At 42.5% G+C, this 25436-nt stretch overlaps 1 protein-coding gene across 15 annotated transcripts in view; it reads left to right on the forward strand.

The window, feature by feature from the left end:
• Positions 1 to 25436, forward strand: part of PTPN13 (protein tyrosine phosphatase non-receptor type 13) — a 238698-nt gene that overhangs the window by 108709 nt on the left and 104553 nt on the right. For 8 of the 15 annotated variants that reach the window (XM_075929542.1, XM_075929544.1, XM_075929547.1 and 5 more), the window contains exons 8-16: positions 8405 to 8500; positions 13787 to 13886; positions 16093 to 16315; positions 19558 to 19632; positions 19711 to 19885; positions 21104 to 21257; positions 21385 to 21523; positions 22085 to 22237; positions 24475 to 24657. In XM_075929542.1, the coding sequence (XP_075785657.1) occupies positions 8405 to 8500; positions 13787 to 13886; positions 16093 to 16315; positions 19558 to 19632; positions 19711 to 19885; positions 21104 to 21257; positions 21385 to 21523; positions 22085 to 22237; positions 24475 to 24657 (1298 nt within the window). The remainder of the gene's footprint in view (positions 1 to 8404; positions 8501 to 13786; positions 13887 to 16092; positions 16316 to 19557; positions 19633 to 19710; positions 19886 to 21103; positions 21258 to 21384; positions 21524 to 22084; positions 22238 to 24474; positions 24658 to 25436) is intronic. The other 7 variants (XM_075929543.1, XM_075929549.1, XM_075929550.1 and 4 more) reach the window with 7 other exon arrangements.

The raw sequence follows: 25436 nt of genomic DNA on the forward strand, positions 1-25436 counted from the left end.
ACATAACAGTTTATGAAACCAAAAACTAGACCACTCCCTGTAAAGAAGAAAAAATTGTCTCACTCTTTAGGAGCTCTTTTTTGTGCATGTTAATCTTGCACAACAGCAAAACCAAAGACCAACAGTCCAACTGATGAGCAAGAATTTATCACTGCTATTCAGTTAGTGATTATGAAGAAAAATTCATAGGTCTGTGCTCTGAAAATTTTTGAAGTGACTCCAATGTATGAAACTACTAAATTCCTGTAAGGAAAGGGTGAAAGTGTGTTAGGGATAACAGATACTCTGGCTTGATATTCAGTGCTGTTAAATGACAAATTTCCTTAGAGAGGGTGTAAACAATAATGACTCAATTTACCATCATTATGAATTCTCAATAGCTATTTGATAGAATAGTTTGTAAGTCAGTTTCCAGCATAGGCCTATTGGTATTATGCACATTTTACATTCTCTTTAAAAAGAATTTTGAAATAAACATTATTGTATGTTGATTTATGACATGCAGTTCTTGCCCAAAGGAGAGCTTTGCTTTTAGGTGGAGGGGAATTTTTAGTTAGAGAAGTCATTTTGAGAGAGATTTCTTCCAAAATGTGACTCTTACTTTTTAAAAAACTGTTCTGTTTTAGTTTCTGTTTATTATTCTAAAATGACTGGACTAAAATCTTGTTATAAGTATGAATCCTCAATGAAACTTATTTCAAATTGGTATTCAGTGAGGAATATTTTTATCAAGTTGGAGTGTGAAGAGGTTTTACATATTAGAGACTTCTTCATTTGTGTTTGAGTTGCGCAAGAAGTCTGTTAAATGTTACACACTCCTCTTACTTATTTTGTATGGAGCAAACATTTCATAAAACTATGTCTAACCTCTCTTCTTTTTCTCCAGTCCTCGTTTAGGCTCCATAGTTGCTTACTATATCATACAGGATCTTGGTTCTCATTAAAGTAGATTAGACCCTTAACATGTCTGACAAGAGTTTAAATGTTGGAGGAGGGAAAGAATGCTGAATTTGTATAATTTACTTGCTTATTCTGTGGTAGCGGTGAATATATTTACATAAAAATAAGTTGTATAGTACTTTACCACTGTTAACCACTTTTAAAATCTTTTTGCTCAGCAGATGCTTTACATCTTCCAAGAATGTTGGTAATATTTCGAAGTGCATTTGTAATGGGTACATGAACCTGAAAACAGGCACAGCATTTTGAGGTAGCTTGGGGGCGGTGCATAGGTGAAACTACTGATCCACTAGGAAGCTCAGGTAAAATGTGTTATCCATCTTTTGGAAGCAGATAGCAGTGTGTTAGTCCAGGACCTCATAGATCACTGTCTAAGTCTTTTTCACAGCAGATTGCACAGCTCACAGGTGGGGAGGCTGATCTCAGCTTAGGGAGGAACTACTCAGAAAGAAGAAAGTAGGAGAAGATCCTAAGAAAGGGAGTACAGTGTCTTCTCTCCTCCCCTGATTAGAATATCACATCTTCACACCTGGCCCTGAGTGACATGAGAGAAAGGGCTAGTGGAAAATAATCATGCTCTGCCTTTAGTTTAGAGAAGAGGTTACAAGGAGGAAAAGGGTACCTTAATAATGTGGGCATTTAGCATAAAGGAAGAGATCCTTGATGTTGGCCAACAGGTAGAACTACAGTGTTGTAGGAAGATATATGTTGCACATGCCTGGCTGAGAGGAAGTGTCTATTCACAAAACCTGTTTTTTTGGGGATTTGAAATTTTGTTGACTTAAGATTGAAGTTTTTAGTCCATCTCTGATATATATATATATAAAATTTGTACTTTTTGTGGGGAGGTTTCAAATTACAAAAAGGCATCATATCTTAGTGCAGGCTAAACTCTGCTGAATATAACTTTATTTTTTGCATCACAAAGGAACTTAAAGAATTAAAAAAGCCATGTTACTTTAAAATCTGCCTTACTTTGAGGTAAGGTGGCAAACCTTAATGTAACTTAAAAGGCTGACTGTGGATTTTCAAAGAAGGTGTTCTCATGCAGAGGATCAGGTGTTCAAAAGTTTTCACTCAGAGCACATTTTACAACCAAATTACAACCACTTGAAAAATAGGGCTTATAATGGAAAGACTGACACAATCTTAATTACAGAAGCACTGTAATACACCAGCTTGCAAAAAGCTGCAAGCCCCATAGGCGGTGTTATATTAAAATACATATTGGCATTTTTTCTTATTAAATACCGTATATACTCGAGTATAAGCCGAGTTTTTCAGCACAGTTTTTGTGCTGAAAAATGCCCCCCTCGGCTTATACTCGAGTCAGCCTCCTGCTCGCGGGCGGGCTCAGCGCGTCTCTGCCGCCGGCCGGGTCTAGACGCGTGAGCCTGGAGCTCTGGCGCCCCTGCCCCTGCCCTCCTGGCCCTTCCGGCCCCTGCCCTCCTGACCCTCTCAGCCCCCAGGTCCCCTTGTCCCCCCAGCCCCTGTCTCCTCGTCCCCCTCAGCCCCTGCCCTCCTGGCCCTCCAAATACTTCAAAGTAGGAATAAGACCCTCCGGAAAAGGGCACTTTTTCCGGAGGATCGGGGCCAGTGTAGACGCTCTTTTCCGGCTTTTTTAAAAGCCGGAAAAAAGCGGCGGACATTTTTATTTAAATGCCGCGGGGGATATTTAAATCCCCCGCGGATTTCCCTACGACGACTGCTGAAATTTACATGCCCCTTCCGGAAAAGGGGCCAGTGTAGACGTAGCCTAATAGTCTTTTCAAATGGTTTAGCCATCTTTTTTAAAAAGTTTATTTTCCGCAATACTTGTTTAACACATCCTGTCTCTGACTCCCTTCCTCCTCTCTCTCCCTTTTCTCTTTTGTAAAGCCAGTATTTGTGTAGTATTGAATTTGAAAACCTGTATCTTTGTAATATGAGTCATGTGTGTCAGGATGACAAAATTCCAATCGAAATGTGACTCTTTAATTTCTGTTGTGCATTTGCTGGGATGAGCCTTTCTGTATGTTACTTGTCTGAGCTTGCATGTCTTGCCTTGGGTAAAATCTGTGTCCTATTAATGTTAAGTGCCTTTGTGATTTTAACAGACAGCTTGAAAAAGTAAAACTAAACATGGGTGGACCCTTTTATCCAAGGCCCTGGCCCTTCTCTGCCCACTAAAACCCAGCCTTTCCACATGGTGGCCACTGCTGGCCCCTGACCAGCCAATCCCCACATTGTGGCCTAAGGATGCTAAGAAGTGGATAATTATTTATTATTTATTTAAAATATTTTTACTTTGTCTCTCCATTTAAAATATTCAAGGCAGCTTACAACATTTTTAAAATACAATGTAAATATATATAAAAAATTAAAATATGAGACCCCAGGGGGACATAAAACCTGCTAAGAAATTATATCGAGTTTACAATTAGTTGATAAGCTGCACCTCTGTAGTTTAAATGTAGTAGAAGCCGGGCATGCAGGTAGGGGGAAAGCTTGGGCCAGTGGTCCCCAACACGGTGCCCGTGGGCGCCATGGCACCCGCTGGGGCATTTATCTACGCCCACCGAGTGATGAGGGCCGGCCCTATGCCATTCTTGTGGCCCGGGTTCCAGGCGCACGGCACATGCGCGGGCCCCGGACGCACAGCGTGGGAGCAACCCCACCCCAGCCGCACAGCAGCCCTAAAAGGTTGGGGACCACTGGCTTGAGCAATGAGCTGCTCCTACCTTCCCCTGGCCTGCCAGAATCAGTCCCATGGGGTACCATGGAGGACCATGCGAGGGTTACTTTTGCGCCCTTTGCACCCTGCCTGTGTACGGGCCTGTCATGATTTGAAAATGTAGTGCTTAAGCTGGGCCCCTCAATATTCAAACTGAAGCACCTGAATAAGACCTGACACTATAGGGAGGTTGACAGAGTGCTGCTTCCCCTGCTGCTTCCCATTACGGCTTCACCTACCACCCCCTGGTGTGAACTAGCACCACTAGGAGAAGCTGCTGTTCTTTTCTGGCTGCAGCTGCTTAGAAGCATTCTTGCTGCTGATCTGGCTGCATGCAGCATTGCTCATTGCAAAGGGAGGAGTGGGAGTGGAATTCTGGCTGGAGGAGCCCCATTCAGGATAGGAGCCATCTGGTTTTATCTAAGCCTAAGGGAGTTCCCAGCAAAGGTGGGATGTCTCCCAAGGCACAGCCTCTCGGGACAGCCTAGCAGAGGGGGAAACGAAGCTGAGAACTAACAACAACATACTGTTTTGATTCCCTGCTTGATACACCAGGGTGGATGTATAACCAGCTGGGTGCATAGTAAAAGAGGAGCACTCTCCAGCTACTCCATCCCCGAGCCTTGCCGAGCTGCCTATGGTTCAAAAGTCTGTGGGGAAAGGGTTTCTCTTGCCAGCTGGTGGAAGGTGGGCAGGTCTGGTATCTCTCATCCAGTACCGGCATTTTTTTGAGCTCTTCCTATGTGTTGTTAATAAAACCACCCTGAAGAAAGATTTATAGACTGAATAGTAGTTGGGAGCCTGTTGTATGCCAGATGGACTTACCCGCTAGTTTGCTGCTGAGTTTAATTCCTCCTAACTGGCTTAGTCAGCAGAAAAGCCTTATATTCCTTTGTAAAGTCAAGTGTCCTGCTGTCCCTTAAAGGAAAACACTATTGCAAGTTTTACTTTGTGTCTTTGGTTTTATTCTTTGAAATGTATTTTCCTTTCAATTTTTTTAATTCCCTAATAACTTCTTTTTATGCTTTGTGAGCCACATTTCTCAGTTTCAGAAACACAGTTTATTGACCAAATGGACTATTAAGTGTGTGGGGGTGGAGGGAGAGTCATCTTAACACACTTGAAAATCTATAATTAACAAGCTACTGATAAGAGGGGTTGTGGTTTGCAGTCAAATAGTTTGGTACCAATTCTTAGGTAGCCACATCAAACTTAAGTCTTGGTTGAAGTGTGTAGGCAAGTGGACTAGTTACAAATCCAAGAAAGAAAGATCACCGTTGTTATTGCTGTGTTTAGGGAAATTATTCCTATGTTGGTACTCAGTTTTTCCACCTTTTTTTCCCCCTGTTTTCCAAACAAAATACAAAAAGTGGCCATTCTGAAATACTTTGAAGCAAAGCCCCTTTTGCACACTTCAGGAAGAAAGGAAAGACATATTTGTTTCGGGCAAACAGTTTTCTGCTTATATGTATACTCAAGCCACTTCTTCAGATGACAGTGGCTGTGCCCACAAAAGCTCATGAAACCATCTACATGTTTTGTTAGTCTTTAAGGTGCTACTAGACTATTTGTTGTTTTTTAAACTTTTCTTGTTACAAACTAACTCAGCTACTCCTCTGAAGTATATTTATACTGTTACACTTGTGTGCTCTGACTTTTATTAGAATGGAGTCAGATCTTACAGCTAAAATGGTTTTTTGAGCAGTTCTCACCGAAGTGTTAGCAGAAACATCCTCCCTGATGAGGCAGTAGGGAAGTATACCAAACAAGGTAACAAATTTCTAATGAAGCACAAATGTGCTTCTGCTATGTAGATCTGTCCTGGAGTAGGAATTTCAGAAATACCAAACTTCCAAAATTATTTGGCTCCATCTCTCCATGTCTGTCCTGTTCTGTAGCCTCAACAGGAGTTCTTTCCTTGCTGACTTTAAAAACCCAGTCTTTCAGCTCTCTATCTTTATTAAAGTAATCAGTTCTGTCTCTGTTCTGTACCCAGGTCAGCCAATCTGTTGATACTTTTGGGGTTTCTCCATCAGATGTCATATGGGACCTGAAAGTTACTTTGGGTTAACATATTTGCAAGACCCATCATCACCATTTTAACATGAAAGCTGGAGGGTCTTAGGCTGCCAGGTTACTTAGGCACTTTTGAAAACGTCTCCCCACAACTTGAAGTATAATTGATTTTAAAAAATGAGTTAGAAGTAATTTCAGATATTGTATCTAATGCTGTGTGCTGCTAGGGATGTAATAGCATGTCAATTAGCCGATTAGCAAAAGCTTATAGGTTAATGCTATAGACTACACGCATTTCCCCCTCACCCCTTGCCAATACATGTTTTTTTTAGCAGGCTGGGCAGCAGCCCACCTCAGTCCCAGCTTACACTGGGTTCTGGACCTACCCCTACTGTGGCTCTGCATTTAAAGTGTATTAGAAGCCAGGCAGGCAGCCCAGCTCAGTTCCAGCTTGGGCCAGGTGTGGGAGCTCTGACCCCTTTCCCCTGAACAAGGGCTGCCCAAGGACTATAGAATAGTTGACTAACCAATAAGAATTCATGAGGTTAATCAACTATTCAGTTAACCAATATTTAACATCCCTATGTGCTACTGCAATTTTTTTCACTCTAAAATGACGTTTTTGTATGAGTTTTGTTAAATATTTCGATCTCATTGCTGCGTGAACACTATGCAAACAGGGAGATGGACTGGACAGATACTTGCCAAAATATATAATATTGTACTATGAAATGCACAAAGTAAATTCGAAAAAAATAGGCTCTGTTCTATATGGGGCATACTGTGTAGCTATCTTACAAATATTTGTAATGCCAACAGTTAAATTTCCAGACAGAAAGATGAATACAGACTGTCAGACTTTTAAAAATTGGAAAAATCTTGCAAAACTCTGAAAATTAATTTAGAAGATGTATGGGTCAAATTTGGGGAGACAGCTGGAAATCTACAGTGTACCACAGCAAACCTTCTAGATAGCCGTCAACCATCCTTTCCTTTCAGGTTGGGCTATGATTTCCAGGCATAAGGGAGTCATATCTTTTTGTTAATACTCATTTATTAACAGCATCGCTAGAATAATGAACTTCAAAAGCTATTTTAGGCTGTGATTCTTCCAGGTAGAGAATGCATGCAGAATTTGCCTACACAGAACAATTTCCAGAATCAGGTCCTTTCTTTTCTATTTTCATGCTATTTTTTGGCTAAGATCAAGATTAAAATATTAATGCAGCAGAGTGGTATATGATGAGTATCATTTTAATTACAGAAATGTCTAAGAGGCCCCCCCCTTTCCCCCCCAGCTGTACTCACTACTGTCCATCTGTGTAACAAAGTTCTGGTTTAAATTGAACTAACAGTGATGAGTTTAATGTGAAAGTCATGGAAGGAAAGAGTTTGTAAAAAAATGGGTCTGCTGAGAGATTAGAAAGCAAGAAGGGTGTTTGAATAGGGTGCAGGATCAAGGGGGATATTGAGGCAGGTTGATGCAGCACAGGTATGTCTAGACCAGTGTTTCCCAATTGTATTTTGCCATAGAACCACTTTTAAACTCAAAAGAATTTTCTGGAACCCCTAATAACAGTCTTATTTATGAAGATGAAAAGTAGGCCACAAATAAGTAAGGATAATAATAAACAATTGCTAAACAAGGTCATGATATGTAGATTAATCTATCATAGTTGATTTATATGTGTCACGGTTACATTTTTAAATACAAGAAATCACGCGACTATATTGAAGTAAAGTATTCGCAAGAACACTGCCTGAGCACTCCCATACAAGCAAGTGGTTTGATAGCTGAAGCTTTGACTTTGTCCAACATGGATCTAGTATAATCGTATTCAGTCACCCACGTGATCCACGCTCCCTGAGAGTGAATATGGGGCTTTATGGTGGTATATAACAGGCGATCGCACCACTGAGTTGTGACATCATCGTCCCCATTCTCTGACTAAGCTGGCATTACACAGGGACACTTATTGTGGCAAACACAAATGAAAATTGTTTTCAATAAAATTAAAAAATGCTTAAATATTGTTTATTCTTTTTTAAATCAAAAATGTTATTGTAATGGAATTTTCTTGCAGAACCCTTTTTTTCACTTCGTGGAACCCTGGGGTTCTGCGGACCACCATTTGGGAAAAACTGGTCTAGACTACAGAGGTTTGTCCAAAAAACGGCCATTTTTCCGACAAAACCTGAGTTACATCCACACTACAAGTGCTTTCTTTTGACAGTAAATTGAAAAAACGGAGGGGGGGTTGCGCAATTGGGATTCCTCATTCTACGAGGAAGAAGCCTTTTTGTGAAAGAGCTCTTTTGCAAAAAGACTTGTGTGGACAGGGAAGAGGGAGTTTTTTCAGAAGAATAGGAAAGAGAAAAAAGCAGTTGCCCTGGTGGCCATTCTGTCCATAGCAATCATCACTTATATGCAAGATAGCGTCCAGGCAGCCTGGATGCTATCTTTTGAAAAAGCGTATCACTTTTTTGTTTTTTGGACGCTCTCTTTCATAAGAAGTTTTTTTGGAAGATCTCTTCCGAGAAAAGCTGCTTACACAAAAAGCCTGTAGTTTAGATGTAGCCACAGTATTCAGCATTTTAAAACTGTGGCCACAGAAATGGTTAGACATCCGAGGAGGGGGCGTCAATTAACATCACATTTGATTTTGCCTAACAATTGTTCCTTTGCTTTCCTCACACTTTGCTTTCAACTTTTAGAACCTATGAGAAGGTACAAATCTTACTACAGTGATGTCTATAGTACCTCCAGTGAGAGTCCATCTATTATTTCTTCTGAGCCAGATTTCAGGCAAGGTAAGAATTGTAAAAAATAAAATAAAAAACAACTCAAAGGAAGGTAAACAAATGTACACACAGAAGATTTAAAACAAATCCAATAAATATGCAGAAAACAAAAACCTATACTAGAAAATTTGATAATTAAGAACAGTATGAAGGTGTAATTATATGAGACCATCTTACATAGTCCAGCATAATTTGCAGTATGTTTAATATAGGTTTGGATCTAGAATACTGGACTTGCATAAGGGAAATCAACAGGAATTGGTGGAAATAATTAACTTTTATTACAATATTTGCTATAAACAAGATTTGTCATGTGCTCTGAATTTTCAGAAGTTAATAGTAGTATTTATAGAGTGCCATGATTATACATAACCCTCCGTGAAAGCTATGAGGCTAAATTCTTCACTGGTTTTGGGCCACAAATTTATATAGTGACTCAGATAAACATGAGATAACAGACAGTTGTATGGAGACATTGAGGTATCAGTGGAGCTTTTAATTTAGGAAAGTTTTGTAATAGCAGGGACTTTTAAAGGCTAGTGTTGAAGTGAAGGTAAAGTGCCTTGAAAGTAGGGTTGGCTTTTGTGTGTACAAGATGAGCGATGTTCTGAGCTAATGAAAATACAGAATTGCAAGAGTAGTTAAAAGGAGGATGCACAGAGAAGAGGAAATGGAATAAAACAGAGAGCAAGAAGGATGTAAAATAAATTGAAGTCAAGAAGCACACAGTTATACAGAACTTTGATCAAGGTCTTTGGCCTTATCTTCAAACTATGGAAGCAGAGCAAATGTCAGTGGAAGACTTAGAAGGGGGTTGAAAGAAACCTCAGGAGAGGTCATCAAGTTCACCCCCTGCTCAAAGCAGGACCAGCCCCAACTAAATTATCCCAGCCAGGGCTTTGTCAAGCTGGGATTCCACCACCTCCCTAAGTAACCCATCCCAGTACTTCACTGTGAAAATAGTGAAATAGTTTTTCTAATATCCAACCTAGACCTCCCACGCTGTAACCTGATACCATTTCACATGCCTTTCCCTTCTGCACGCTTCCCTTTTTGGCACACACAACCACATGCATGCACAAGTGTGTTTTTCTCCTCTGTGCCCCATCCTTTTTTTACACACAAAATGCACATGCATGCACATGCCCTTCCCCTCTGCAACCCTGTCCTTTTACACACACACACACGCTCTTCCTATATGCACCTCCTTCCCTTCCTATATGCACCTCCTTCCCTTTTTTTACACACACACCTGCATGCACTTACATGCCCTTGTCTTCTGAGCCCCCTTCCTTATTTGCACACGTGTACGCATGCACCCCTACTCTGAGACTTGTTCTCTTTATTACACACACATACACACATGCATGTTCGTACCTTTCCCCTCTGAAAACCCATCCATTTTTTAAATATACACGTGCACACATTCACTCACAAATGTTACCTTGCTATCTGTAACTCCTTCCCTTTTTCACACATACATCTGCACGCATGCACGTGCCCTTCCCCTTTGCTCTCCCTTTCTTTACACACAAACAATGCTTGCTCATAGGTACCCTTCCCCGTACTACCCGTTCACTATTTTACCCCCCACCACATGCATGCCTGTTCCCTTCCCCTCTGCACTCCCTTCCCTTTTTTACACACACAGCTGCATGCATGTACGCGTGTGCCTATAGTAGACAGGTGTTACCGGTGATGTCCTGACAGGTCTCCTTCTCCATTCATGATGATACCTGTTTGGTTATGTGCGTATGCTCATATGTGTCGTGCTGGTGGGCACAAATAGTCACTGCAGCAGACTCCAAGAGAGAGAGAGAGAGCCAAAGATCACAAAATTAGATTAGGATTGAAGGCACCAGGCCAGGTTAATGGTAAACAAAGCACAGTAATAGCTGCCCTGGATCAGATGTCTATAGGTAGGCTCAGAATTTGTGCCCGAGACAATGGACATGACTAAATGCCAGAGTTGAGACACTACCCCCTTGGTTGAACAAAAACAACTTTTTGGGGTACACTTTTATACACAGGTTCAAACAAGGTACGTGTTACTTTGGATGTACATGTTGGACCTCCCTGGTCCAACACCCTTGGAAACTGAACTATCCCAGACCAGGGAGTTTGCTGGACAGGGGAGGTCAGTGCTCCAGGGCTCCTTTCCTTGGGTCTCTCTGCCCTGCCACTGCCCAGCACTGGCCTGGCACAGCTCCCCACCCTGCTGCCTGCCTGCTGCCCCAGGGTCTCCCGGGGTTCTCAGAAGAGACTGCTTGGCTGCTGCCAGACCTGTTGCCACAGGGTATTCCCCGGGGTTCCCAGTTAGGGCCACCTGGCCGCCCTGCCCTGCTGTGAGGGCCCATCCCACTGCTGCTGGGGATTCCAACCACTCGCCTTCACCATCGCTGCTTTAGCCAGAGGGTTCCCTGGCAGAGGCTGCCCAGTCACACTGGCCCCGCTGCCACTAACAGCCCCACTGAAACTGGGGGTTCCCTAGCTGGAGTCGGGACTCCCCAGTCACCTGGCCCCGCTAACGCTGGAGGTTCCCTGGCCAGAGCAGGGGCTCCCCAGATGACTCCTGGCCCAGCTGGCTCTCCCCAGCCTTTGCATTGCTCTCACATTGGGGGCTCTTTGGTCCAGCAACATCTGTGTCCCTGCCAGACCATGGAGAGTTCTGGTTTTGGGAGGTTCAACCTGTATTAGGTTGTCACCTTCTAAACTACCTAAATCCACTTGTACCTGGGTCTCCAGGGCAACAGGGTGGCCTAGTGGCTAGGTCCCATAGTTAGTTGGTGGCAAAGGGGGTATAGGCCCCTGCCGCTGGGGCCCCAGGCCTAGGATTTCCAGCCTCTTTCCTAAGTCTGGTTCTTAAGTTTGTGGTGTGGCTCCAGAGTCCAATTTCTCCCTCCTCAGAGAAGTCTCCTTGTAGGTTCTCCCGCTTTGTAACAAGGGGAGGGGTTGGAGGCTCACATGCTCCTGTGGCTGACCCAGTTGACGGCTCTGGCTCAGGTCCTGCAGACAGTAGAATCAGCTCCTGTGTCGTAGAATCATAGAATCATAGAACTGGAAGAACCGGTCATCAAGTCCAGCCCCCTGCCCAAGGCAGAACCAATCCCAACTAAATCATCTCAGCCAGGGCTTTGTCAAGCCGAGACTTAAAAACCTCTAGGGATGGAGATTCCACCACCTCCCTAGGTAACCCATTCCAGTGCTTCACCACCCTCCTAGTGAAATAGTTTTTCCTAATATCCAACCTGGACCTCTCACACTGGAACTTGAGACCACTGCTCCTTGTTCTGCCATCCATCGCTACTAACAGCCTCTCTCCATCCTCTTTGGAACCTCCCTTCAGGAAGTTGAAGGCTGCTATCAAATCCCCCCTCACTCTTCTCTTCTGCAGACTAAACAAACCTAAGTTCTTCAGTCTCTCTTGATAGGTCATGTGCTCCAGCCCCCTAATCATTTTGGTCTCCCTCTGCTGGACCCTCTCCAATGCATCCCCATCCTTTCTATAGTGGGGGGCCCAGAATTGGACAGCTTCTAACTTAGCCAGGCGCCTTTCTTTTATCCTCCCTCCAGGCCTGGCATTGGCTGCAGGTAAAACAGATCAGGGCTAGTTGGGCAAAAAGGCTTTGTTTAACCCCTGCGTTGCCAGCCCCTCTTCTCACTCCCTCACACCACCCATTGCCTTGTACATGGGGGTTTGATTACTATTTATTATGCTATTAGTTTAGACCCAGTCCTGAAGCTGGATCAGTATATTCCTTTTATCTGTGATGGTAGGGTTGCCAGATGTCTGGTATGACCAGGACAGTCCGATATTTTCACCTCCTGTTTGGTAAAAAAAATTAGAAAATATTGGACACCTAAAATGTCCGGTATTTTCTGATGTTTTTCCTTGCCAGGAGGCGAAAATACTGGACACCTGGCAACTCTATGACACACTCAGCAACCGGGCCCAGCCCCCGCCCTTCCCCCCTCGAGCCCCTGGTCTCCCCTTCCCCCACTTACCTGGTTCCGCAGGGAAGATACCTTCTGGCTCTGATCAGGAAAACAAGATGGCCGCCAGTAAAAAGCCTAAAGACTTTTCTTAAAGGGGCCATGCTGTTTTAATGTTGTTTTATTTTATTTTTTGTATTTTTTTGCTTAACTGTCGGGGTCCTTTTTTTTTCCCCCTCAACAACTTTGGTGTCCCCCCCCCCCCCCGACAGAATTTTTTCCCTGGTGGTGGTTTTTTTTTTTCTTTTGGAGGGTGGGGCGTGTTCGATATTTTTGGTTAAACCATGTGGCAACCCTATGTAATGGGGAGGGAATTGTTGGTACCAAGATGCCTTTTCACGAGGTGCTCTGTTTTGAAATGTTTTTACGACCTCTTAGGTACGGGTATTTCCATAATATTAGCCCTGTTTTTGCAAACTTTTGCTTACAGCTTCACTTTGCTTTATATTTAGAAAATTTTAACCGTTGCTGTCTAGGTCTCAGTGCATGTTGCACTTCAAACATCATTTTTTTAAGAATGGGGTATGTGAATCAATAAAGTTTGGGAACCATTTAGATGGCACCGCAGCAGTTAAAGATGCATATTTGAGAATCCTGCTGCTATTTTCCTATAATTATGAAATATATTCTGCATGCTGTTGAGTGCCTCCCACAAAATGCTTAGGACCATCTGTATTGAAGACAATAGGAGTTAAAAGTAGAGGTGTCTGCACCTTGCAGAATCATACCTGAACTGACTTTCTCAAGGAAACTAGATTAATAAATAGGTCTTCTGTTGTCAAAATAGAGAATCTAGTATTTCATAATCTATGGAGGGGTGAAGAATCCAAACAAAAATAAAAAGTGGAAGCTACACAGGGTAGTGATTTTAATTTCCATGTTCCGAGTCAAATCTTTATAGCTACTGTAAAACCATTCTGGGCACGTGATAACTTTATACATATCAGTTTTGCTTCCTCGTATTCAGATATTTCAAGCCTTGGTGAACAATGAAACATTTGAAGTTAGAAAAGCATATTAACAATTCTGTATTTTCAAACCCCTAGCTAACATGTTTCTTCAAAAGATTATACATCAACTTGCATCAGAGGAAAAACAATAGACTCTCTTAGAAAACTAAAATTGACTTCCTAATGCCAGTTTCTCTATTACTGTAATGCCATTGTCCAGTGCATATGACACTGATCCTTCCTAAGTAATCTCATGTGTCTGATAAATCCTTGAACTTTAAGTTGATTACCTTTACGTAGTTGATAGCCCATTCAGGTATTAATTTTCCTGTGTTTCCTTTTTATGTGCAAGTGAAAAGAAATGAATGTTTAAAAAGAGATGACTCTGGTTCTGCTTTATCAGGAGCTGAGGATATTTCTCCATCAAGTCAAGTTCACCCTTTAAGATCAAGGTAAACTCTGTGAAATCATCATATTTTACAGTCCTTGCTCTCTTACACTGCAATTATTCTTTACTTGCAATCAAATAATTTATTTCACTCAGTCCTAAACTTCTGTTTAGTATTCCAAGTAATATTAAATCATGTGCCTGTTTTCCTGTAGAGGTGGCAGGATTTCAGCAGTGGGTATTGCTTCCAAAAGAACTTCCAAGAAACATTTTGGTAGAAATCCTATTATGGCAATTAAGAGTCTAGTTAATGGAAGCTGGGTTGGGCCCTGAATTATTGTCTTGATTATCAGAGGCTCAGCTAATACCTTCTGATAGGATTAGGGATGTTAGCTATCAGTTAATTGAATAGTCGAGTAACCACATTCATTCCTATCAGTTACTCGACTAGTCTATAGTCCCTGGGGGCAGGGTTGGCAGTTAGTGCATTCCGACCCCAATCGTGGAAGCCCCCTGCAACTCAGGGTGCCAAGCGGGAGCCGGTCCATGAGGAGAGTCAGTTTAAAAACCAGTTCTCCATGCAGACCGACTGCCTGCCGCCCTACAGTGCAGGGTGGCAGCAGCCCCTATCCACAGGGGGTCTGAGCTCCTTGCAGCAGCAGCCCCTGTCCGGGGGGAGCTCAGACCCCGTGTGGACAGGGGCTGCTGCTATGAAGCAGCCTCTGCCTGTGGGTGGGCCCAGGTTTGCTACAGACATCCCACAGAACAACCTCTGTCCGTGGCAATCTGTCCGTGGCAAGCCTGGGCCTCCCGTGGACAGAGGCTCCTTCATGGCAGCCTCTCTTGCCCTCTGCCCGTGCTGCAGTGGATGGCTTTTATACCAGCTCCCCACAGCACTGGCTCCTGTTTCGCCCCTCCCTTGCTGCCTCTGTATCAGAGTAGTTGAGAAGATTAACCATTAAACCTAAGCTTATTAGTTAATCGGATGCTTGACTACTTGTTTACATCCCTAGCTAGGTGGAATAGTGTTCATTTTTGTTTCTTTTTTCCTTTTTTTAACTTCAAGCATGGCTTTTAGAAAGAACATTATTGAAAATATCAACACATTCAAGAATTAGATCAAAATTGTTAAGTTTGGATTATTATTCCCATGCTATAATGAGAGTGCTGAAAGACTAAGGCCATATAGCAGACAGTTGACTACAAGCTATTTTTTATCAGTTGTACAGGTAACTTCAGCATAATTTTAAACTGACCGGCAGAGCCATTTTATCCCTGGCTTACAGACACCAGAATTACTGTAGAATGGACTCTGTTTTTTCAAAGACAAGGCAGATGAAGTAGTATCTTGTATTGGACCAATTTCTGTTGGTGAGACAGAAAAGCATTCGAACTTACACAGAGCTCTGTTCAGGTCTAGAAAGGGTACTTGAAGTGTCACAGACTGGAACCGTTTGTTCAGCATAATTAATTAACATGTATTTCAAAGGACCATTCAAGGTGAAGAGGCCCAATAATAACCCTCAGTCATAGCGGAGGCCACCCAATGGCAGGGAGGGCAAATGGGGTGTCTCTGAGGACGGAGTGGCGGGTGCATGCCATGGTGCTAAAAGCTGGCCATTCCTCACCCATCCCTTCCACCCAAAGTGCTGCCCCTGCTGGGGGTGCTGAACTGAACACCTTGCACTAGTGCCTGCAGTGGCTGTCAGCCCCGCTGCATGGAGAGAAGGAAGGGAGGGGAGAAATAATTCCACTAGGCTACGTCTACACTGGCAGCTTCTTGCGCAAGAGCTCTTTTGCGGAAGAGTTCTTGTGCAAAAACTCTTCCAGAAGAGAGCGTCTACACTGGCATGTGCTTTTGCACAAGAGATGTGCTTTTGCGCAAGAGCATCCATGCCAGTGTAGATGCTCTCTTGCGCAAGAAAGCTCTGATGGCCATTTTAGCCATCGGGCTTTCTTGCACAAGAAATTCATGTTGCCTGTCTACATTGGCCTCTTGTGCAAGAACAGTTGCACAAAAGGGCTTATTCCTGAGCGGGAGCCTCAGAGTTCTGGCGCAAGAAGCACTGATTTCATACATTAGAACATGCGGCCAGTGTAGACAGGCAGCAAGATTTTGCGCAAGAGCGGCCATTTTTGCGCAAGATCGCACCAGTGTAGACACCGCCCTAGATTTCCTGCTTTGACTGATGTAGGTTCTTACTCTGTACCCATCACCTGTATTAACTGTATTTTAATCATAACTATCTTTTTCTTCCCCTCCAACTAAGTAGGCAGTATGAAGCAGCACCCGAAGGCAACCTGATAAGCCAAGAAATAATGTTAAAGCGTCAAGAAGAAGAAATGGTACAGTTACAGGCTAGAATGGCTCTGAGGCAATCTCGACTCAACCTCTGTCCAGGAGATCTGGGTAGGACATCAGTGCTGGACATCACTAGAGACCCTCTGAGAGAGATAGCATTGGAAACTGCCATGACCCAAAGAAAACTAAGGGTAACATTTTAACACATTTGCACTCTTAATATTTATTTTGGTAGAACATTGCCTCAAGTTATTTTAAAGATTTAAATGCATGTCTGTGGTGTTTAGGATCCCAAAGTCCAGAAATGAAGCTACCACTCACAAATAAAGATGGTTGTTTTTTCTGAGTGAAAAGAGCATCAAGGGCACATTTACACTTTGGAGAATATCAATCCTCCGGAGGTTGATTTTCTATCATTCAGTTTAGCGAATCTAGTGTAGAGCCCCAAATCGAATGCTGAGGGCAGCCCCCATTGGTGTCCTGTACTCCTCATTTTGTGAGGAGGAAGGGAAGCTGATAGGAACGTGTAGACACTGCAGTAGCTTGGCTTAAGGTAAGCCAAATTGAGCTACACATATTGCGTAGCTCGATAGTGTACCTTAGGCCAACTTGCCTCGTTTAGTGTAGACTAAGCCCAAGAGACTTATTTAGCTTAATGGGATATTAAGTTAGAAAACAAACGTTCGCTACTTAAATGTAACAGCTATTAACCTCTTCACTGCTGAGTAGCACTATAGGTTATTTATTAAGGGTTCTTTCTACGTGAGTAAAGGACTAGTCAACTTACTGGGTAGTCAAGAGTCAAGTCAACTACTCACAATGCCCTTCTTCTCCCTTGTTGCCTCTGTATCAGAGGCAGCATGAGGTGGAGCAGGAGCTGGTGCTGAGGGGGAACCAGTTTAAAAGCTAATTCCCCCCAGCACCATCTCTGTGGTGATACCTGCTTCCTCCTCCTCCCCCTGCTGCTGCCTCTATCAGAGGTGGAGGGGGCAAGGGCTGTTTTGTGACAGTAGTCTCTGTGCACAGGAGGTCCCAAATCCCCACTGGGACCCTACGCACACGGGCTGCTGCCGGCTGGGCAGGCAGCCCAGTTCAGTTCCGGCTCGCGCCAGGTGAGGTACCAAACCCGGCTGTGGCTCTGCAATTAAAAACGCAGTAGGAGCTGGGGGGCAGGCTGCTCAGCAACCTTTTAAATTGCAGCGCCGCAGTGGGGCTTGGTCCTGCATCCAGCGCAAGTCAGAAATGAGCTGAGCTGCCTATCAAATAATTGAGTAGTCAATAAAAATTCTATCAACTACTCAAATCAGTTAAATACCTGCATTTTAATAGACCTAGTTTTTTTACCCCTGCTGTCCTAGTATGTTCTGCATTTTTCAATCATTTTTATGATCATTCCATATACTATGTGTTCCAACAACACAGAGATCATTAAGCAAACAGTATGGGACAACTGTATTTGACTTTGACAGTAGTAGACGTCTCGGCCATGCCAATCACAATTCCTCCCTTCTCTCTCCTACCCCACTCCTCTCAGCCAGTTACAATTCATGATTTATAACAGTGACTCAGTCAAACTCTTTGGATGCGATGCAGAGCAAATGGAAGGGCCATTTCCTATAGGTGTCTGCAATCCATTTTCTCTCCTGGTTCTGCAATCACCTATTAAGTGATTCTTATCTTTACCCCACATTCCTCTCGCACTCACCAAAGTCATTCTGTAGATTCTAATGTTCCTCAATAGGCCATGTCCATCACCAGGCAAGGAAGGATGATCTGAAAGCAACAGCAGCTTCTCTCCTTATGACAGCATTTGGTTTTCCCTATCCCCAGTGGGTTGTAAGAGTGGGGCCTACCAAGGGGAAGAGGCCCCACTCTTACAACCTGCTGGGGATTCTGCTGGCCTCTTGGCACACAGCCATAGGCCAGCCCACCACTATCTCCCTGTTCAAGTTTATTTTTCTTCTCCTGAGCTTAGTGCTTCCTCTGCCATCTTGAAATATAGGCAGGATCTGAGGGTTGAAAGTGGGAAGGAAGCTAAGACATGCAAATAGACTTCTCCTCTTGCTAGGAGAAGTCAGCCTGAGGCTCTCTGCTACTGTATGCCCTGAATTGTTGTAGCTTAAAAAACAAAAATTCTCTCAGGCCATCCCAGCTCCCAGCCATGACCTAGGATCATGTCTCCTCCGTAGTTCTCTTTGACCCACTGCAGTTTACCGTGTCATTTATCTAGGATCTAAACTCCACAAATTCTTTGCTTTTCTAAATGAGCTACCACACAGACATTTTGTATTAAATACTTCCAGAGAACATTATATGTTAGCAGGTAGAACTTCAAGCCTCCAGGTATTTCCCCCTCCGCAAAAGAACATCTCTTGTGTGACTCCCTGAAAACAACAAGGGAAGTAGACATATTCTAGAAGTAGTGAAGTTGAGTATCCTCCTTTAATAAGTACTTGGACTGAGAATCTTGTGCAGCTTTGAAGGTAAAGTAATTTACTTTACTTAATTATAAGCTGGACTCTGTTGTTTATGAAACTCCTGAAATGACACTTACGTTCCAGTCCTCAGGCTGATCTGCACAAGGTAGACCTTTGAATGCAGTTCAGTGAGAATTCGCACTGGCATAGGGGTCAGCCTGTGCAGAACAGTATGCGGGATCAGAGCCTTAGGTTGCATCAGGTTTAGGTCGTATTTTTTTAATTTTTCAACTAACCAAAGTTTAATAAAACTGAGTCTTAGGAACAATCTGTTAAAGTTTTTAACAGTGTCAGTGAATATCACATTCCCAAATATTTAGGACATCAGACATGGGCACCTGAAGATGATATAACAGCAGTTTCACTCTTGCGCGTATGAATAAATTAAATGTGTGTAATATGGAAATATATAAATAATACTGTGTGGGAGATATTGTTGCCATAGCAGCCAACATAACTTCAGTCACACAGGATATGTCTACACAGCAGTGTTATTTTGGAATAACTGATGTTATTCTGAAATAACATAGTCTGAGTCTACACTACAAGCAGTTACTTCAACATAATATCAAAATAATGTCAATCTGGAGGACTTCTTACTCTGGCTACAGTAACCCTCATTTCATGAGGAATAAGGGAAGTCGGAGGAGGAAATGCTTTTTCTTGGACTTCCTGCTGTATAGACAGCACCAAAAGCTTAAATAAGCTATTTCAACTTAAGTTACACAATTGACGTAGCTGAAGTTGCATAGCTTATTTTGGCTTTAACTCTGCTCTGTAGACGTGCCCACACTGACAAAGTTGAATTCTTCCATCTAACCAGGTTGCTGGGAATAATTCATCATACACTTCTGGGTTTACATCAGCATTGATTTCAGCTTCCAGTTCGCCTCTTTGCTTTTCAGTCTCAGGCTGTGGAAACACGAAAAGTTAATTCAGTTTTCTCTGATTTGCAGAATTTCTTTGGCCCTGAATTTGTGAAAATGACTATTGAGCCATTCATCTCCATGGATCTACCAAAATTAAACTTGGTAAGAAATGGTCTATTCACCAATAATACATCTTTGACACATGTGAATTGTCTAATACTTTTATTTCACAAAATGCAGACTAAGAAAGGGAAGAATGAGGATACCAGGCGGAAAGTAAATGTAATGCTTCTAAATGGGCAGAGGCTGGAACTGACCTGTGATACCAAAACTATTTGTAAAGATGTTTTTGATATGGTGGTAGCCCATGTTGGTTTAGTGGAGCATCACTTGTTTGGCTTGGCCAGCCTAAAAGGTAAGAAAGGTGTTTTAATTTAATTGGAGAGGTGTAAAGTTACTAGACTTGGTTAAATATGCCGTGCAGAAGACAGGCAAAGGAAGATTTAAGATGGATGGAAGACTAGAGCAATAATTCATAATAAATCCATTGATGTAGGTTAGGCTCAGCCATCTTTACCTAGCTCCATGCAGAGATCTATTCACTTCAATTAGCGGGGTATTACACAACCTGAATAACAGTAAGAGAATCAAGGTGGTTCTTTGTCTTTGTATTTTCTGCCTGCCTTCAAGTTATCTTTCACTTTGTATGTTTCTGGTCCCTGGGACAAGGTGTGGGTAGAAGGGATGGATGGAAGGGATGGAGATTCTGGAGAAAGAGTGGAATCAGGGACAGCCAGCTTTCAGCGCCACCAAGACCACAGTGCCCACCCAGCCCTCATAGTCATTCAACTTTCCTGGTCCCCGGAAAGTGCCTGCTCAGACTGGAGAATAGTTCCTGGCTGCCAGACACACCTGATGACCCTGGGGGGAGCCCCTGGTCCTTCTTTACCTCAGCCTCTTCATCTACAATTTCATCCTCCAGATTAGGTCCTCCATGTACTGCTTCTGTGCTCGCTGCAGTATCCATGGGGGTCTTAGCAGTAAAATTAGGTTCACCACTGATGATAGCATCCAGTTCCTTATAGAAGCAGCAGGTCTTTGGTGAAGCACTGGAGCATCACTTCACCTCGTGGGCCTTATGATAGGCTAATCTGAGTTCTTTAATCTTCACTCTGCACTGCATCATATCTTGCTCGTACCCCTTTTCCCCCAAGGGTTGAGAAACATGCCGTACATTTCCCAGTTCCTGTAGGTCACTCTCAGGTGGGACAGAACAGACTCCTCTTCCTATACATTGATCTGATCCAACAGCTCCGTGGTGGTCCAAGATAGAGCTGGAAGTTTTTGGACGACAAAAGTGGCCATTTTTCCCAACAAAAGTTGTGTTGCTGTGTGAATGCTCACAGTTTTTCAGCAAAATTTGCCGTTGTAGACAAAGCCTTTCTCACCTTATTAACCACTGAGCCATTCATTCACCTCCTTTTATTGTGTAATAGAATTCTTTGTTGGTCGATAGAATATTAACCGTTAAGAATAAACTGCAAAATTGTAAGGCTGATCTTAATTCTGTGTCCAGAGAAAGTGTCTGTTTTTGATAGTTTATGAAAATTCTTTCTTCTCACCCATGTTTTAGACAATGAATTTTTATTCGTTGATCCTGACTTAAAACTAACAAAAGTTGCTCCAGAGGGATGGAAAGAGGAACCTAAGAAAAAGGGCAAAGACACAGTCAACTTCACCTTGTTCTTTCGTGTTAAGTTCTTTGTGGATGATGTCAGCCTTATACAGTGAGTATTCAAACATTATTTTCTCATCACCCACCTTTAATTCCCTATTCCACCCTCTCAAGTTATTTGTGCAGAATGTTAGAAACATTGCTGAAGGGAGCAATACTGTGTGTTACTTTCCCCCCAGACACACTCTGACCTGTCACCAGTATTATCTACAGCTACGGAAAGATCTCCTGGAGGAAAGGATGCACTGCAATGATGAGACTGCTTTATTGCTAGCATCCCTGGCCCTCCAGGCTGAGTATGGAGATTACCAGGCTGAGGTAGGATGTACTTTCTGCTATGGACAGTGGCACTGCTGTTTTTTGCTAATCAACTACTGCACGTGCTCTGTGGTGTAGTTCAGAACTGAATGTGTTCCAGTTCTTTTGTGGTTCAATTGACTTCCTACTTGTAGTTTTTATGCTGTTTGAAGTCTAGTAGAGAGAGAACACAGATATGCTTTCATGTACAGATGGCTTCAGCTATGCAGTTCAGGTTGAATGTTGAACTTGTGTTGTAGAATTGAGATTTGGATCTGGATGTTGAATCCATTGCCCCTTCCAGTGTTTGCTGATGCTTGGATCTAGCACTGTAGTTCGTCCATTTCATGGGTGTTGGCTCAGACCCTATATAGTCCCAGTGTCTTAGCAGGAGCAGAATAGAGAGAAGGGCCAAAAATGAAATGTATTGTAGCTCTGGATTCAGAGTCTGAGCTTCCCACTCAGTCTGAAAGTTCAGCTCCAGAGTTTTGGCTGACTCCATCTTTATATACACACACACACACACACATACATTTGTTATTCTTGTAATAACATGAAAAATAAAAATGCTTCACTTTATAGGTGCATGGCATGTCCTATTTTAGACTAGAACACTACCTACCAGCTAGAGTTATGGAGAAATTAGACCTGTCGTACATCAAAGAAGAGCTGCCCAAACTGCATAGCACTTACGTTGGTGCTTCTGAAAAAGAAACGGAGATAGAATTTTTGAAGGTAAGTCAGAGCAGCTCTTGATTTATCCTGTATTTATATGAGTTTTATATACAAGGAGCATGGGATAGATAAAAAGCCTGAAATTGAAATGAAGAACAAAGGAAAATAAGTCTTCCAAAATAGCACTGGCAAAGGTGGTTCAGAAGATCCACAAAAAGACAGTTATTAAAAGTTAGAAAAGGAAATCATAGAGGATGGAGAAATATCTTGAATATTCTTCCTTCAGCTGATTCATTGGATGCATTACTTAAATGTCACCACATATTAAAGATTTATTATTGTCCAATTATAAAGGAAACCCTTTGTTTATATACTTTCCTCTCTCTGAAATCAGCTTTGTCCTAATTTATTGACTAAGGGACTGTGTCTAAACTACATCCCTTTTTTGGCAAAGGGATGTAAATTAGGCACGTTGATATTGCAAATGAAGCCGTGATTTGAATTTCCCGTGCTTCATTTGCATAATGGCGGCCACCGTTTTTTTTTTCAAAATGGGGCTTTTTTGAAAAAAACTTGGCAGTTGCCCCATTTCGAAAGATCTTTCAAAACAGTAGAGGATCTTTCAAAACGGGTCATTTCTATTGAAAATGCGCCATCTAAACTGCCGTTTTTTTTTTTTAAAAAGCCCCGTTTTGGAAAAAAGCGGCAGCCGCCATTATGCAAATGAAGCACGGGAAATTCAAATCCCGGCTTCATTTGCAATATCGATGTGCCTAATTTACATTCCTTTACCGAAAAAGGGTTGTAGTCTAGATACAACCAAGGTGTCCCCAATCATGATATTGCAAATAACCTCCAGCTCAAATTATCCATGTCTAGCACCACCTAGTATGGTGCCTTTCAGAACACCTTTAGTCAAGCAGGCAGTATTGAAAATTGTTCACAGGTGCTTAACTCCAATTTTTTTCTTTGTAGATCACTTTTAAGTTAGCTAGTCTATATTAACATACACGTTCATCTGTGTTTGACAGATGATAGATTGAATACAGCCATCTGTATGTTTTACAATAATTTAGAAAGGAAAGCATTTTGGAAACTTAACTATGTGATTTGCTTCTACTTCTGCTATTAGGCCTCAGTCCTACATCACTGAAGTGGACATGAGTTTTGCCATTGTCTTCAGTGAGAATAGTGTTGGTTCCTAAATGATCATTCAATATCTTATAATGCACCAGTACACTACTGATCTGTATAGCGGACCATTGGCAAGACATACATTCAACATTAGAAAGTGTTACTGAAAACTGCAAACAGATCAAAAAACCCAGTAACAAAATTGGATCTGCATGCAGAATAGGAAAAAGGGATATGACGGGAACACCTAATTCAAGGCTGACATATTTTGTAAAGTTATCTGTCACCAGGAAGTATTAAAATTAGGGATGTTTAAAAGCATTTAATATGGTAACTGGGTAGCCACTAAAATCTAAGTGGTTACACACGCAGCGGGCTCTGGAGTATAAACCTGCAGAGCCCATAGCAAAGCCTCCCCAGGAGAGGGGCCAACAGTGACGTTTCCTCCCTGGGAGCAGAGTAGGCAGCCCTTGCCTGCCTGGCTCCCGGGAGGAGGCTTCACTGCCCTGCCACAGCAAAGCCACCTCTTTAGGAGCCAGTTGAGCTTAACCGACACATTACTGCTTAGCAGTTAAACAGTTAGTGAGTTAAACTCTAACATCCCTAATTAAAATTGTAGCTGAGGGCTTTCTAGATTGCATTCAGTCAGGCATGTAAGAGAAAATGTATGGCTTTGATCTGCATACAAACAGCTAGCTGTTTGCACAGATTCTCTCACAGGATTTGTTTAATCTTAAAGGGGTGGGAAGAACACTTTCAATCTTTAAACCCTCCTATGATGTGTAAAGGTTTGGCTCCACCTAACTTCAAATAATCCAGAATGGTGTTGTTATAAACATAAATAAGCATAAATGTGATTGTTAAAACTTCATGTTAATATTCTAATTCTAATAGTTTAATACATTTAACCTTTTTAAATAATTAGTTGGTGACTTGTTATAGATTGTGTACTGCTATAGCTAATAGTTATTTATAACATCTTCTACTTATATGCTCATAGCTGTCTACAACTGCTCCTGTCTACCATATGTTTATAACATCTATACATCCTGTATGAATAGAACCTTAATGTAAAGTTTTACCGTATTATTATTTTAACTTGTCAGTGTCCTTGTAGATTTTCTACCTCACCTTCATATTCTAACAAATGTACATCTATGTAGGTGTGCCAGAGGCTGACAGAATATGGCATTCATTTTCATCGGGTATTGCCTGAGAAGAAATCCCAAACTGGAATCCTGCTGGGAGTGTGCTCAAAGGGAGTCCTTATTTTTGAAGTTCACAATGGAGTCCGCACACCCGTACTCCGCTTCCCATGGAGAGAGACAAACAAAATATCCTTTAGCGTATGTCTGTATATCTCGGGGGGTTTTTTTAGCTTTATAATAATTATTTTTGCATTTATTTATCTATTTGCATTTTGCTGGTTGGTCTGTGAAATGTCTTTTGTGCAGCTGGAGTTCCACCACCACAGGGTTAACTCTTGGCCCTGCTGTTTAAGGTTCTACATTAGTAAGTCCATAGTCACAGGAGCTCCAAACTCAGCACAGATCAGGAGCCTGATGGGATTTTGTCACCTTCTTCTCTTGTGAATTTTGAGAGTTGCTGTCTGTTCTTCCTTGAGTTTATATTATATAACATCATTCCAAAATTACACATTGTAATTATTAAGCATCTTCCTTCTTTTTCCAAGCCCACCCTTTCACTGTTTAACTTTCCCCCTCTGGGACTCATCTCTGCATATTTATTTTTCACCCACAGGGTCCTCTGCTGTCTTAAACTCCACCACCTGTTTAATCAACTCCCTCTCCTCTCTACTCCCAGACAAATGCAACTCATCCCCACACCCTCACTTATGTCTCCCCTCCAATCCTATCTCAGCTCAGTCTCCAGCTACTGTTCTTTCCCTTTAACCTCCAATGCCCTCTGAATTCCTAGCATAACTCCTCCTAACTCCAATGCCCTATGGTCCCCCAAATTTCAGTTCCTCCCATAACTCCTATCTCAGCACCCTGCTCCAGCACATCACCATCTCCGTGTCCCTCTAACTTGCTCCACACAGCTCCCCACAGGGTTCTGCAAACCTCCCTCCCTGTGACTTTTCCAAACCTCTTATGGCAACGAA

This window comes from Pelodiscus sinensis, chromosome 5, assembly GCF_049634645.1.
Source record: "Pelodiscus sinensis isolate JC-2024 chromosome 5, ASM4963464v1, whole genome shotgun sequence".
NCBI lineage: Eukaryota > Metazoa > Chordata > Testudines > Trionychidae > Pelodiscus > Pelodiscus sinensis.